General features: G+C 48.6%; 1 protein-coding gene across 1 annotated transcript in view; it reads left to right on the top strand.

Annotated features, from left to right (window-relative positions):
• Positions 1 to 8,502, top strand: part of SURF4 (surfeit 4) — a 64,766-nt gene extending 56,264 nt beyond the window's left edge. The window contains exons 2-5 of the mRNA XM_063931142.1: positions 3,665 to 3,741; positions 4,727 to 4,770; positions 6,498 to 6,684; positions 7,627 to 8,502. Coding sequence (XP_063787212.1) covers positions 4,766 to 4,770; positions 6,498 to 6,684; positions 7,627 to 7,893 — 459 coding nt within the window. The 5' untranslated portion in view covers positions 3,665 to 3,741; positions 4,727 to 4,765 and the 3' untranslated portion in view covers positions 7,894 to 8,502. The remainder of the gene's footprint in view (positions 1 to 3,664; positions 3,742 to 4,726; positions 4,771 to 6,497; positions 6,685 to 7,626) is intronic.
• Positions 8,503 to 13,793: the final 5,291 nt, after the last annotated feature.

The following is a 13,793-nucleotide window of genomic DNA, read 5'->3' as shown; positions in this document are numbered from 1 at the left end:
TGGAAGGGTCCATTAGATCCTTGTCCGCTTCTGCTTGGGTCATTAAGGAGGTGTAGAGATGGTCTCATCTATTGATACACAGACATAAAGGAATTAAGTTTTGTTCCTCAGTAAAGTGAGGAATCTGATCTCCATAGGCCAAACGCATGGAGGTCAGTGGAGAGGGAAACAGCTTGTGCAGCTAAGAGTCCATGCCTTTAGATAAGCTGTTGGTCACCCACCCATCTTTTGCAACCGTGGTACAGTTAGAGACCTGGGTGAGAGGAATAGTAAATAAAGGATGCAACCCAAGTCTCCGGAAGTCCAAAACCAGATGTTCAGTCTTTGTTCTGCTCATGGGCAATTGTCCTGGTCGCCATGGAGCAGTAGGTACATGTGATCATGGGGACACCAGAATGTCTGAGAAGGTTGTCATACACAGGCCTTCTCAGCATGGCACTGGACCCTTTTATTGGCAATAGGTAGCTCAGCTGGCATTAGCAGTGTGGTTCCAGAAGCTATGATTCTTACAGATCAAGGTTTCTCGGTCAGTGTGATCAGTCAATGCTAGGAAGCCGGTTTTGGACAGAAGTTACCGCACAGGGGGCCTGACTCAGAGGTGGGCACAGCCGCTTCCGTCCTAGTATCTGTGTCCATAGACGCAGGTGTGGTTATTTGCAAATGCCGGTTTCAGCTTTCCCCTTGTGTACTAGTGTGCACCCGAATTTGCGAGTCCTGAGACGCGCACTCTCAGCGCCCGTGCACACAGTAACACGCCCGGTAGTTCTAGACAATCACTATCTGCAGACCAAGGGCACTTGCACAAGCCCCGTGACCGGTGCGGATTCTATGACCGTGGTCTCTGTAGAAGCATCTTAGAATGCAGCAGCTGTCACTGACGCGCCCAGTTTGCGTTTACTTCAGTCCATCTGCCAGGAACACCCATCCCTTTGCCGCTCCATTTCTGAGTCTTGCACAACTGCACCTTCGGGGTAACGCAGATGCTGTAGGGGTTTCTGATTATTAAGCACAGTAGCAAATAATCGCTGAACTACATGAACATCGGCGCTGTGGGCTGTCTGCGTGCACCTCTGAGTGTGGCCCAGGTTGTGCTCGTATCTCCTGGTAGGAGAGGCTATTTCCCACCCCTTCTTTCTGCTTGGCCTGTTTACTGCTGTCCCCGCCCGCGGGGTCTGGAGATTTAGGTGGTCATTCCGAGTTGATCGCTAGCTGCATTTGTTCGCAGCGCAGCAATCAGGCTAAAAAACGGCAGTTCTGCACATGCGTATGTGGCGCAATGCGCACGCGCGACGTACGGGCACAACGAACGATGCAGTTTTGCACAGGGTCTAGCGATGTATTTCAGTCACACTGCTTGCCGCAGAGTGATTGACAGGAAGTGGGTGTTTCTGGGTGGCAACTGACCGTTTTCAGGGAGTGTTCGGAAAAACACAGGCGTGCCAGGGAAAACGTCAAATCCGAAACTGAATAGTCTGAAGTGATCGCAAGCGCTGAGGTAGGTTTTGAGCTACTCTGAAACTACACTAAAAAATTTGCAGGCGCTCTGCGATACAACCGTTCACACTTCTGCTAAGCTAAAATACACTCCCAGTGGGATGCGGAATAGCGTTTGTACGGCTGCTAAAAACTGCTAGCGAGCGATCAACTCGGAATTACCCCCATGCTCTGTGCAGGTTCGTGTCTTCTCTGTTTTATTTCAAAGGAAACTTGCACTTTTTCAGAGTTCACAGAGTGGTGCACACATGGCGTCCTTACATCCCCAGTCGCTCCTGGGGATCAGTCTGCTCTGGGTGTGCTATGTTAGGTCAGTAGTTTTCATGCTGACATGAGAATATTGAGTGAGTATTTGGGTGTGGAATGGAAGGTAGATAGTAACTAGGTCGACCACTATTGGTCGACAGTGTCTAGGTCGACCACTATTGGTCGACAGTAACTAGGACAGGGTCTTTAGGTCGACAGGCTCTAGGTCGACAGGTCAAAAGGTCGACATGAGGTTTTTTTTTTGTGTCGTTTTCTTCGTAGAGTGACCGGGAACCCCAATTAGTGCACCGTGTCCCCTTGCATGGCTTGCTTTGCTCACCATGCTTCGGGCAAGGTGCCTCGCTCCGCTTGGCACAGGTTACCATTCCAATCGTAGTCCACGTGGATCGTTAAGTATGAAAATGTTTAAAAAAAAAAAAAAAATCGTGAAAAACTCATGTCGAGGTTTTGACCTATCGACCTAGAACATGTTGACCTAGAAACCCTGTCGACCTAGAGACCAGATCCCGAGTATTTTACCCCTGTCCCTAACCCTCCTTCTTCTGATGCCTAACCCTAACCTTCACTCCGCAGCCTGACCCTAACCCTTCCTGGTGGTGCCTTACAGTATCCAATCTGAGAATGTCAACATTGTGAACATGCCAACATTCTGAGGATGTTGACATATTGCCTGTCGCCATGGTAACTGTTGACCATGTGACGGATCCCGTCAGCTTTTATCTCCCTTAGAACCATTGGATTTGGTGGAGCTAAGGTTTCTCCCATGGAAGGCTTCCTATTATCTATCTCCGCAGCCCGGAGAGGTTTGGAGCTGGGGAGCGCTGACTAGTACCTCTCCTTATCCTCATCACGTCCACCTGGTTTAACAGAGACAACAGTTTTGCCACCAGAGGTTCCGGGTTTGGACGAAACTTCTGGGTGTACCCTCTACTTGGGGCAGCTTTGGGATGTCCTCATCATGGGGAAGATGTATTAACCAGGAGAAGGCATAAGGAAGTGATAAACCAGTGATATGTGCAAGGTGATAAAGGCACCAGCCAATCAGATCCTAACTGTTAATTTACATATTGGAGCCGATTGGCTGGTGTCTTTATCACCTTGCACATATCACTGGTTTATCACTTCCTTATGCCTTCTCCAGGTTAATACATCTGCTCCCATGTCCCTAATTTGGATGTAAGAGAAAAAGGGATTTTATTGTGGAGTTACTTCCTTTCCTAATTGTATGTATTCTCTCTCTCACTCACAAGCTCTGGGTGGTGATGGAGTAAAGGAGCTGCTACTGGAATGGGGTCTTTGTAATCTTGCATGTTATACGCTGTACCCATGGCTTGTCTCCGCCAAGCTTGATTTGATCTCAGCCACTAGCTTAGTGCAGCTCACACTGTAGGTGACATAGGACTAATGTGGAATACAGGTCCTGTATGGGGATATATGCCGGGCAGCGTTGTATTAGAACAGCACAGGAGTACATGCAGAAGGGAATGGTCCTGTAGTCTCCAACAGCATAATGTGCCTGCATCTCATTAGCAGAAGACTTATTCAGCTTTTCCTAGCAAGTAGCAGAAGGCAGGTCAGGATTGGTGTGCCAAGGATGCATGGAAGTGCCACGGGGCACAGCTGTCCTCATAGTAGATGCAGGGTTTCTCCCTATTAGGGAGCTCTGGGACCGATGTATTAAGCCTGGAGAAATGATAAAGCAGTGATAAGTGATAATGCACCAACCAATCAGCTCCTAACTGTCATTTTTTCAAACCCGTAATGATTGGCTGATGCGTTATCACCTTCCACTTATCACTGCTTTATCACTTCTCCAGGCTTAATACATCTGCCCCATAGTGTCATGTGTGATGTATATTATCTTATTGCCTGGTACTAGAACATAATGTTTCTCTCCGCTCAGTGGGCTGTGTTCTGGTCCTGACGCGGAAGTTTGTACCATACGCTTGCCTGGGACTCTTCATAATCATCTTCCTGCAGGTAAGTGGATGTATACCAAGATGGTATACAGCTTACTGTCGCCTGTTCCTCTCCACCAATCCCCGATGTGTTGCATCTTCTCCCCCTGTATATCTCTTTATGTCTCTCCATATTATTTCCTTCTGTATATATTGGTGGTGTATAATAATTACTTCAACAAGTAAAAAGTGACAAAATACCGCCCTGCTGCAGTAACCTTAAATAACCACGTGGTAACTTCTGTTATGGGACACTGCAAATTCCGAGCGTATAATGGGATGCCACAATATATTATTAAAGGGCTTATAGTGCCACCTTGTGGCGGAAGCTTTGGGCAGAACTGTAATTATGGACGATATTTTCTAAAGTTCATGTTTTATACACCACGCAATGTCTCTGGTCCAGTTAAATACTTAACATTACAAAAAAAGAATGATGTAAGACTATACGCACTATAATAGGAAATAAATGTATGTTAATCTCTACGTAACTAATACCCCTTTTCCACTAGTGATGCGGGTCGCAGCCGGGAGCCTGACACGGGTGCTACTCGGCTGCGACCCGCATCAGAGTCCCCTTTCCCACTGCACTCACCAACCCGGCATATTGCCGGGCTGGTGACGCGGCGGGGACGGCGCTGGGAGATCACATGATCTCACAGCGCCGCCCTTCCATACACTGTGAACAGGAGCCGTGTCGCATCGACACTGCTTGTGTTTACACTGCACAGCTTACCAGGTTGAACTCGTGTTCAACCCGGTAAGCTACCCGGGTAGGATTCCTGGATCGCTTGATCCGGGTTTTTGCAGAGGGAGCCGTCTCCACTAGCAAAAAACAAGGGTAAATGCGAGCCCCCGTGCATTTACCCGTGTTTTTTGAGCTAGTGGAAAAGGGGTATTAATGTAATGGAATAACAAGGCTCTTTCAATGCCCGATTCTGTGAGATCATTAACAATTACTTTTATATTAATTTTTTGATATTAAACTGAGGTTTTGTTCTTTTCAGACCATCGTATACAACATCCTGTGGGATGTTAAGTTTCTCATGAGGTCAGTATAAGAAGTGTGCCTGCGTGATGTACCCCTCTGTACTTTCTCCTCCCTATTACTCTCCCTTCTCCTGTCTCCCTGGCGATCACCTATTGTCCTCTCCTTACCCGTCAGTTCATTGTTGGCGTCACAAACAGGACACTTATGTCTGTTTCATAGATACCGAGGTCTCTGGGCCTGATTAAGTTGCACACAATGCGCTTGAGTGATATAATCCTAAATGCTTTAACGCTGCATGCGCTACACCGTGTGCTCACAGAGGCGCATCTGCGATTGAGATGGGCGGTATCAGCAATTTAATGGACAATGCACATGGAGATGGTCCGTCTTCTGGGCGTGTTTAGGTTAGTGCTGCGGCCTTGTCAGTGAACTGATTGCATACGCAGACGCTTAATCGCTCACATAGGGCCACATACTGTGACGAGGCAGCTTTCAATGTTGCAACCACAAGGAAGTGGTGTTGTGTCTCAGTTCCAGCACGCTCATCCACCAGATAAGGGCTGATGCCATCATTAGCATAAAGTCACAGGAGTGAGTATGACAGAAGCGGTCACAGCAGGATGCGACTCAGAATCACATATTCCTATATAACCTATAACTTAATTCAGACCTGTATACTCACACCTCCCCCAATCCTCACTGCGGCAGTCCTGTTCTGGCATGTGCCTTATCCATGGCAGACAGCTCTGTATAATACGTCTGATGCAGATCACCACAACCTCATTGCCGCGCCTTGGGCGGATGAAGGGCCTTGTACAAAGGGGACTGCCGTGCAGTAGAAAGGTATAATATGATAGATACTTCCGCTAGTTTCCCTTGTAAATATACATGTGATTGTTTCCCCCTAGCTGATTACTAGAGAGTGGTGTAATCTAGTGTTAGAGACTATCCGTACTCGCCTCTAAGTCTGACTGCTGCTCTGCCAGCTGCGCTGTTCCCAGGTCACGCCAGGAAGAGGTTATACTGTGCCTCTGTCAGATTGACTGCGTCTCTGCTGGCTGTGCTGTTCCCAGGTCACGGCAGGAAGAAGTTATACTGTGCCTCTGTCAGTGTGACCACAGCTCTGCTGGCTACGCTGTTCCCAGGTCACGGCAGGAAGAGGTTATACTGTGCCCTTTGTCAGTGTGACCACCTCCCTGCTGGCTGCGCTGTTTCCAGGTCACTGCAGGAAGAGGTTATACTGTGCCTCTGTCAGTGTAACCGCCTCTCTGCTGGCTGCGCTGTTCCCAGGTCACGGCAGAATGAAGTTATACTGTGCCTCTGTCAGTGTGACCACCTCCCTGCTGGCTGCGGTGTTTCCAGGTCACGTCAGGAAGAGGTTATACTGTGCCTCAGTCAGTGTGACCGCCTCTCTGCCGGCAGCGCTGTTCCCAGGTCACGGCAGGAAGGGGTTATACTGTGCCTCAGTCAGAGTCCTGACTTTCCTGGCTGTCCCCTGGCATAACTTATCATATGCTTATAGTGTGACCGCATAGTACAAAGCCTCCAGGTGTAGTGACTGGACTGAGGTTATGAAGGAACTAGGAGTGGTCACCAATAATCCAGTGAGGCTCTCTCTAATGGGGTTGGGGCCATGTTCATTATTTAATGGCCCCAGTATACCTGGACCAGGATTGCCTTTAATGAACCCTGTTTCTTTCTCTGCCCTCCTACTTCCCTCCATTCTCCTTCTCTCTCATGTGATGGCCAGGGTGCAGACAGAAGTCACTGGTTCTCTTCTCTTACAGGAACATGGCTCTGGGTGGGGGCCTCCTGCTGCTGCTGGCTGAGTCCCGCTCTGAAGGGAAGTCCATGTTTGCTGGAGTGCCCACTGTCGGGGTTACGTCGCCGCGTCAGTACATGCAGCTGGGAGGCCGCGTGCTGCTCATCCTTATGTTCATGACCCTGCTCCACTTCAATGCCAGCGCTTTCACTGTGAGTAAACGCTGGTGTGAGGGACATGGGGGTTCTGTATATGTGCTGGAAAACGGTCTGTCTCTGGTGATCTGTAGGTGGTTCTACAATGCTGGATTCCATATACAGGTGTATGCTAAGGATTAGGTCGGTATGAGGGTGATGCACTGGTGACCTCTGTATATGTTTTAGAAATAAGTGGAGTCTGCAGTTCAGATGCAGCCATATATTGAGGAGAGTAACATTGACCAGGCCCTGTACTGAGACGCGAGTGTTGGGGCACTGGCTGGGTTCCGGTACTGAGGCGTGAATGGTGAGGCACTGGCTGTGTTCCGGTACTGAGACGTGAGTGTTGGGGCACTGGCTGGGTACCAGTACTGAGACGCGAGTGGTGAGGCACTGGCTGTGTTCCGGTACTGAGACGTGAATGGTGAGGCACTGGCTGTGTTCCGGTACTGAGACGTGAGTGTTGGGGCACTGGCTGGGTACCGGTACTGAGACGCGAGTGGTGAGGCACTGGCTGGGTTCTGGTACTGAGACGTGAGTGTTGGGGCACTGGCTGTGTTGGGGCACTGGCTGTGTTCCGGTACTGAGACGTGAATGGTGAGGCACTGGCTGTGTTCCGGTACTGAGACGTGAGTGTTGGGGCACTGGCTGGGTACCGGTACTGAGACGCGAGTGGTGAGGCACTGGCTGGGTTCCGGTACTGAGACGTGAGTGTTGGGGCACTGGCTGGGTTCCGGTACGGAGACGCGAGTGGTGGGACAGTGACTGGGTCACGGTACTGAGATGTGAGTGTTGGAGCACTGGCTGGGTCCCGGTACTGTGGCGCAAGTGGTAGGGCACTGGCTGTGTTCCGATACTGATGCGTGACTGTTGGGGCACGGGCCTGGGCATTTTTCCTATTACTAAACTTCTTGTTTGCAATGTTCTCCTCACTAATTCTTTATATATCCTTTTCAGATTTTCCAAGACATCTTTGGGCTGACCCTTATCATCCTGGTAACAATTGGCTTTAAGACGAAGCTAGCAGCCCTAACCCTGGTTCTGTGGTTAATGGTAATCAACGTGGTCCAGAATGCTTTCTGGACTGTGCCATCGTACCGCCCCCTCCACGACTTCCTGAAGTACGACTTCTTCCAGACCCTGTCCGTCATGGGAGGACTTCTGCTAGTCGTTGCGCTGGGACCCGGTGGGGTCTCTATGGATGAACATAAGAAGAAGTGGTGACCTGCCCTCACAAACACACGGACACATCTTATATAATTCCCCTCACATCTATAGCTTTACTCCAGTCTACGCACGGTTCATGCAATTTGTCTGAGCATATCTGACTGGAATATTCCATTCGTTGGGGGGGTGGGGGGAGCTTCGCCTGGGATAGCCCTGAACATGGAATGTTCCATTCAGTGCGGGAACTTTGCAGGTATTACAATACTATTTATCGCCGTTACTGGAAGGGACATTATTACCATATTTCCTTGAAATGAAGTGGTGCCTCTGATGTGCGCTGAATTCCCATATAACCGGGCTTTGCCCATATTGGACCATAAGACCATACCTCCCCCTCACAATTCCCTGGCTGCTGACCTTGTATCTTTGTCACAGTACTCCCCATACGTCCGCCAGTAACACTACCTACCTGCATGAATAGGTTTTGTAGTTGGGCCCATCTCTGTGGGAGGAACAGCATCACTGGAAAATGTCCTCCAAGTGCCACCAACCCCTGACTCTGACGTGTGAGTTGGGAGCACAGCGAGAAGTGTTGGAATCAGCAAAAGAGAGAAACATTTTATTGTATCATGAATATTTGTATAAACTTTTTTTTTTTTTTTTTTTTTTTTTTTAAATAAATGACTATTTTCAGAGTGACCGTACAGGGTTGTCCTATTCCTTTGTGACTTGCTTACTGGTGGAACAGCGCTGTATAATGATACATTCATGGTGGGGAACACAAAGGCCCTTATGTGATAGCCTGCATATCCAGACACTGTAGCGATTTTGGGAAGTTCGCCTGTAGAATTAAAGCGGAAGTTTTAAAGAAAAAAACCCACCTGACTTATATCTGCTGGGTGGCTGGCCGAAAAAGCTCCCTTGCCTGCAACATGCAGGAGGCTACTATGAGGGCCCAACTCACTAGCTTCACGTATGCTGCAGTTCTCTGATTATTCTACAGGACTTCACACCATTAGCCGCTGGTAGGGCGCGGCTAGTGTGCTGGCTCCTCAAGTCCAAAAAGGACTATATGTATAAAAATATGGGATCCGGTCTCTAGGTCGACAGTGTCTAGGTCGACGACTATTGGTTGACAGTAATTAGGTCGACAGGGTTTCCAGGTCGACAGTTCAAAAGGTCGACATGAGTTTTTCATTAGTTTTTCTTTTTTCTTTTTTTGAAGCTTTTCATATGGTCCACGTGGACTACGATTTGAAAGGTAATCTGTGCCGAGCGAAGCGACGCACCTTGCCCGAAGCATGGCGAGCGAAGCGGTGCACTAATGGGTTTCCGGTCACTCTACGAAGAAACCGACACCAAAAAAACATAAACTCTTGTCTACCTTTTGAACTGTTGACCTAGAAACCCTGTCGACCTAGTTACTGTCGACTAATAGTGGTTGACCTAGACACTGTCGACCTAGTTACTATCTACCTTCCATACCACACCCAAAAGTATAATTTTGGGGGACAAATATTCTTCTAGGGACTGTTTATGAACTAGGGAGACCAATCTTTTTTTATCCGAATTTGAACCGGCTCCTCAAGTCCAAAATGATTATATGTATATAAATATATGTATATTGCACACCATGAACGCAAACGGTAATATATGTCCGACTGTATAAATCACTAATCAAGCTTCTTACTCATGAAGTTGCGGTATACATGTCAATCCAGTAGATGGTGCACCGAGACAAATCCTGCATATCCTAGAGTCACGGGTCATGGGCCTAATTCAGATGTGATCGCTGGGCTGCGTTTTTTGCTGTCATGTGATCGGATAGTCGCCACCTACAGGGGGAGTGTAAATTCGCTGTGCAATCGCATGTGTAGCTGAGCTGCAAAAATTAATTTTGTGCAGTCTCTGCGCAGCCCAGAACTTACTCCTACAGTGTGATGAGAAGAGGCTGATCGGGGCCGGAGCTGACCTCAGACACCTTCCCTGAGAACGCTTGGGCACGCCTGCGTTTTCCCGAACACTCCCAGTAAACTGTCAGTTACCACCCACAGACGGCCTATTCCTGTCAATCACCTTGCGAATGCCTGTGCGATCAAATTTTTCACTTGGGGGCAGATTTACTATCCGTGGATATTGCAAAACTGCCTGTGGTCGAAGCCTTTGCCCCATGGCTTTCAAAGGGCAAAAGTAATTCTAAATCTGCATGGTTTAGCATTATTTCATATGCCCCTTTGCGCTGTGACAATCATGGGCGGCATTGTAAACCCGACTGATGGTAAATCTACCCCTTGGTTTGATTCCCACGCACTGATATCTGTCCTGTACTAGACACGAATGAACCATCTGAAAACAACTCTACAGCCCATAGCTCCATCACACCACCCTCGCTAAGCTGTCCCTACATGGACACATCCTGTGACCCGCTCATACAGTTGCCAGTGGAGACACATTCAGTTCGCTTATGACCCGTCTGTACAGAAAAGTCGCCCAAGAACTGTGGGGCAGATGTATTAAACCTGGAGAAGTGCTAAAGTGTAAGGTGATAAGAGCCGACTGGCTGGTGCGTTGACTGTCGGGTTACAAGCTGGCAGGGCCGTAACTACAGTATGTCTAGACCAGCGGTACCTGGCACATATCGCATATGCACTGTGGGCACAGAACCATCGGCAACACCCGCAGGCCCACAATGCAGAAGGTTTGTGATGCTGCCGCTAGGTAACTAGTAGCGTCTGGCTACTTGTCACAGGGTTACATGGAGTGGTAGTCGGACAGTGCTGCAGCTTTCTGTCTGTATGCTCCGCCCCTCCCGGCTGCTGTAGCTGTAGTGTGTGATAGGTGAGTATGTGTGCTTTGGGGAGTGGGGAACACACACACACACACACACACACACTCTCTCTCTCTGCATCAGGGGCTCTGTATGACATACTGTGGCGTAATGTGTATAAGGGTACTACTGTGCCGTGGAATGTAAATTGGTGCTATTATGTGGCCACGCCCCTTCCCCATAAGGCCATGCCCCTGTATTTTTGCCATCTGCCTTCAGCGCGCACTGTGCTTATTTTAAATATGGTGGGAGAGGAGGCACCAAAATACCTAGTTACGGCACTGCAGGCTGGGTTTGAAAAATGACACAGGAGCTGACTGGCTGGTGCGTTGCCACCTTCCACCTTATCGCTTCTCCAGGCTTCATACATCAGCCCCACAGTCCAAGGATAGACTTGCATTCAATTCCGCATCAGACCAATCTGTATAATTTACACCACAGGTTCTCAAACTCGGTCCTCAGGACCCCACATGGTTCATGTTTTCCAGGTCACCTGTAGATTTTTAAAATGTGACAGTTGGTGATACACAGTGCAGCTGCCGGGTGACATGGAAAACGTGAACCGTGTGGGGTCTTGAGGACCGAGTTTGAGAACCACTGAATTACACTAAGTGGCCCTGAGCAGGATTAAATTACAAAAGCAACAAAATGATACATTCCTAAATAGACGCTGCATCAGAGCTGTAGGACCCTGGGCCTGTCTGGAGTAGCCAAGTGTAAAGGGACGACTGGTCCTGTTGTGTGACGATACCGTTGTTGTGGAGTGGGGGAATCAATGACACAAACATAACGCAACAATGCTCTGATATGGCCCATACAGCTCCAGCTGGCAGGTGCATATTGGAGCTGTCCGGCCAGGTGTGATAAAAATATCCATGTCTAAAAAAGATCAGAAAGCGCTTGTGCGTAGTGACATCATGCATGGACACAATCCGCTATAGGGGTATATTCAATAATAGTCTGATCCATTCCGACATGCATTTGTCTGAATGGATCCGACAACCCCAATTCAATAGAGTGGCCAAATCTGACTGTCGGATTTGGCCGGTGTCCGTGCGGCTGTCAGCGGCTCCCCGTGTGTGAGAACACAGGGAGCTGCTGGGGCCGCACATTACGGCCGCCCAGTGCCACACTACAGGGAGAGTGGTGCCTGGCCGGGGGACGCCCGTCAAGGTACCTGACAGCCCCGCTCCCCGTAGCCCGCTGCACCACTCCCCATCTCCTCACTTCATTACGACTTTTTTTAAAGTCGGATTGAGATTGTCGGAAAGAGAGCCAAAACCTGGAGTATTTGGCCCCGTTTCCAACAGAAGCACGCGGATCGGCGGCTATTCCGCTGATCCACGTGTTTTCTGACGTCTGGAATTCCCAACTTGTCGGAAAAAAACTGCCCATATTGAATAGGTTGGAACCCCTTCCGACCGAAATCTGTTGGAAACTGCCGTCTTTCCGACTACTTGGTTCTAAAGCACAAACAGCTCTTTATTTATATATTAATGCAACAATGCTGAACAAGATGGCGGAGTGTTGTGAATGAACGAATTAAGGGGCCCAACTTCAGAGGTTGTCCTGTCTGTAGAGGGGGACTGTCAATGACTCCAGTTGTGTACCTGTTCTGAGCTGGCGTCTCTGGGACGCGAACAATAATTGAATGGACTTTAATATTTCACATCGGCAGAGGACATTCTCCAAGCAGTGTAGTAAAACGTGTATGCACATGGGATATAATACAAGCCCTGATGTCGCCTTACTCTCTAAAAGAGTAAGGGGGCGATTCAGATCTGATCGCTACTGTGCATTTTCGCACAGCGAGTGATCAGCAATAGACTGCGCATGTGTATGCACCGCAATGTGCATGCACCTTGGAAAACAACAGCAGGCATCGCCGGACAGCGACAGGCTGGTGCGAAAATTACAGTCGCACAGCCATTCACATGCTGATTGGCAGGAAGAGGCCATTTGTGGGTGGTAACTGACCGTTTTCTGGGAGTGTCAGGGAAAACGCAGGCGTGTCCAAGCGTTTTCAGGCAGGGTGTGTGACGTCAGTTCTTCCGGCCCCGATCAGCCTGTTCTCACTGCACTGTAGGAATAAGTTCTGGGCTGCGCACAGACTGCAACCACAGGACAAATCATTCAATGGTGAGTGAGGTGCAAACGGATTTGCAGCTGTCCGCTGATTTTTTTGCACCTCGGCGCACAGAAGCGGTCGCACACTTGCACGGCGAATATACACTCCCCTTGGGCGGGGACTATCTGTTCGCAGGACAACAAATTTAGCAGCCCAGCAAGCAGATCTGAATCACCCCCTAAGACAGGCTGACCATATTATCCCTTTAACCTGGGACACTCATGAATTACACAGGTTCTGTGGCTGCTTAAAACCAGGTGAAATGCAAACTTGTAGCCAGCCAGCCACAGAACCTGTGTAATTCATGAGCGTCCCAGGTTAAAGGGATAATATGGTCAGTCTAACTAAAATGGAGTAATTTGAGGGGGGGAAATAGAAATTAAATAATTTGCTTTGTATCTAACCGCTATGAGCGCAGTAACAGATTCACTCTTGCTGGGGAATGTAATAAACAGCTATTTGTGCAAAATGACGACTATCAGCCTTTTTTCGTGCCATCGGATTTAAAGAGGCCATTCTTTTGTAAGGCAAAACTAGGCCTCTATACTGTATGTATTATCACTTACCCCTATATACCAACAGTGTAATCAGATGTAAAATTAGCCCCCAGTAACCAGTCTTGCAGGCGGTATATACAGGAATGGCAGAACGCTGAGCCTGGAGACCATGGTGATTATGGGAAAGGAATAGGGAATTATTGGATTCTTATTATTCTCACATTACACCCAATAACAGGTCAGGAGGAGCCCCTGGCAGTTCCCCCCCAGGATTGATACTGACATCCATTACCCATTTCTTCTGTACAATATGTTTAATAATAGTTGTCTAATATGTTATTTGTAACTGGAAATACAGTACACTTAATGCACACAATTCTATAGTAAAATGAGCACCAGAGTTTGCCACTACGTTATTTTGTCCCTGAAGAGCCGCCGTAAAGTTTCCTGGACGACGTTTAGGTTCACGCTGGCGGCCATTTTCTTGAAGACCAATCGCCTATGG

This window comes from Pseudophryne corroboree, chromosome 6 (genome assembly GCF_028390025.1).
Source record: "Pseudophryne corroboree isolate aPseCor3 chromosome 6, aPseCor3.hap2, whole genome shotgun sequence".
Lineage (NCBI taxonomy): Eukaryota > Metazoa > Chordata > Amphibia > Anura > Myobatrachidae > Pseudophryne > Pseudophryne corroboree.
The sequence above is the reverse complement of the archived record's forward strand: the minus strand, read 5'-3'. Positions and strand labels throughout refer to the sequence as shown.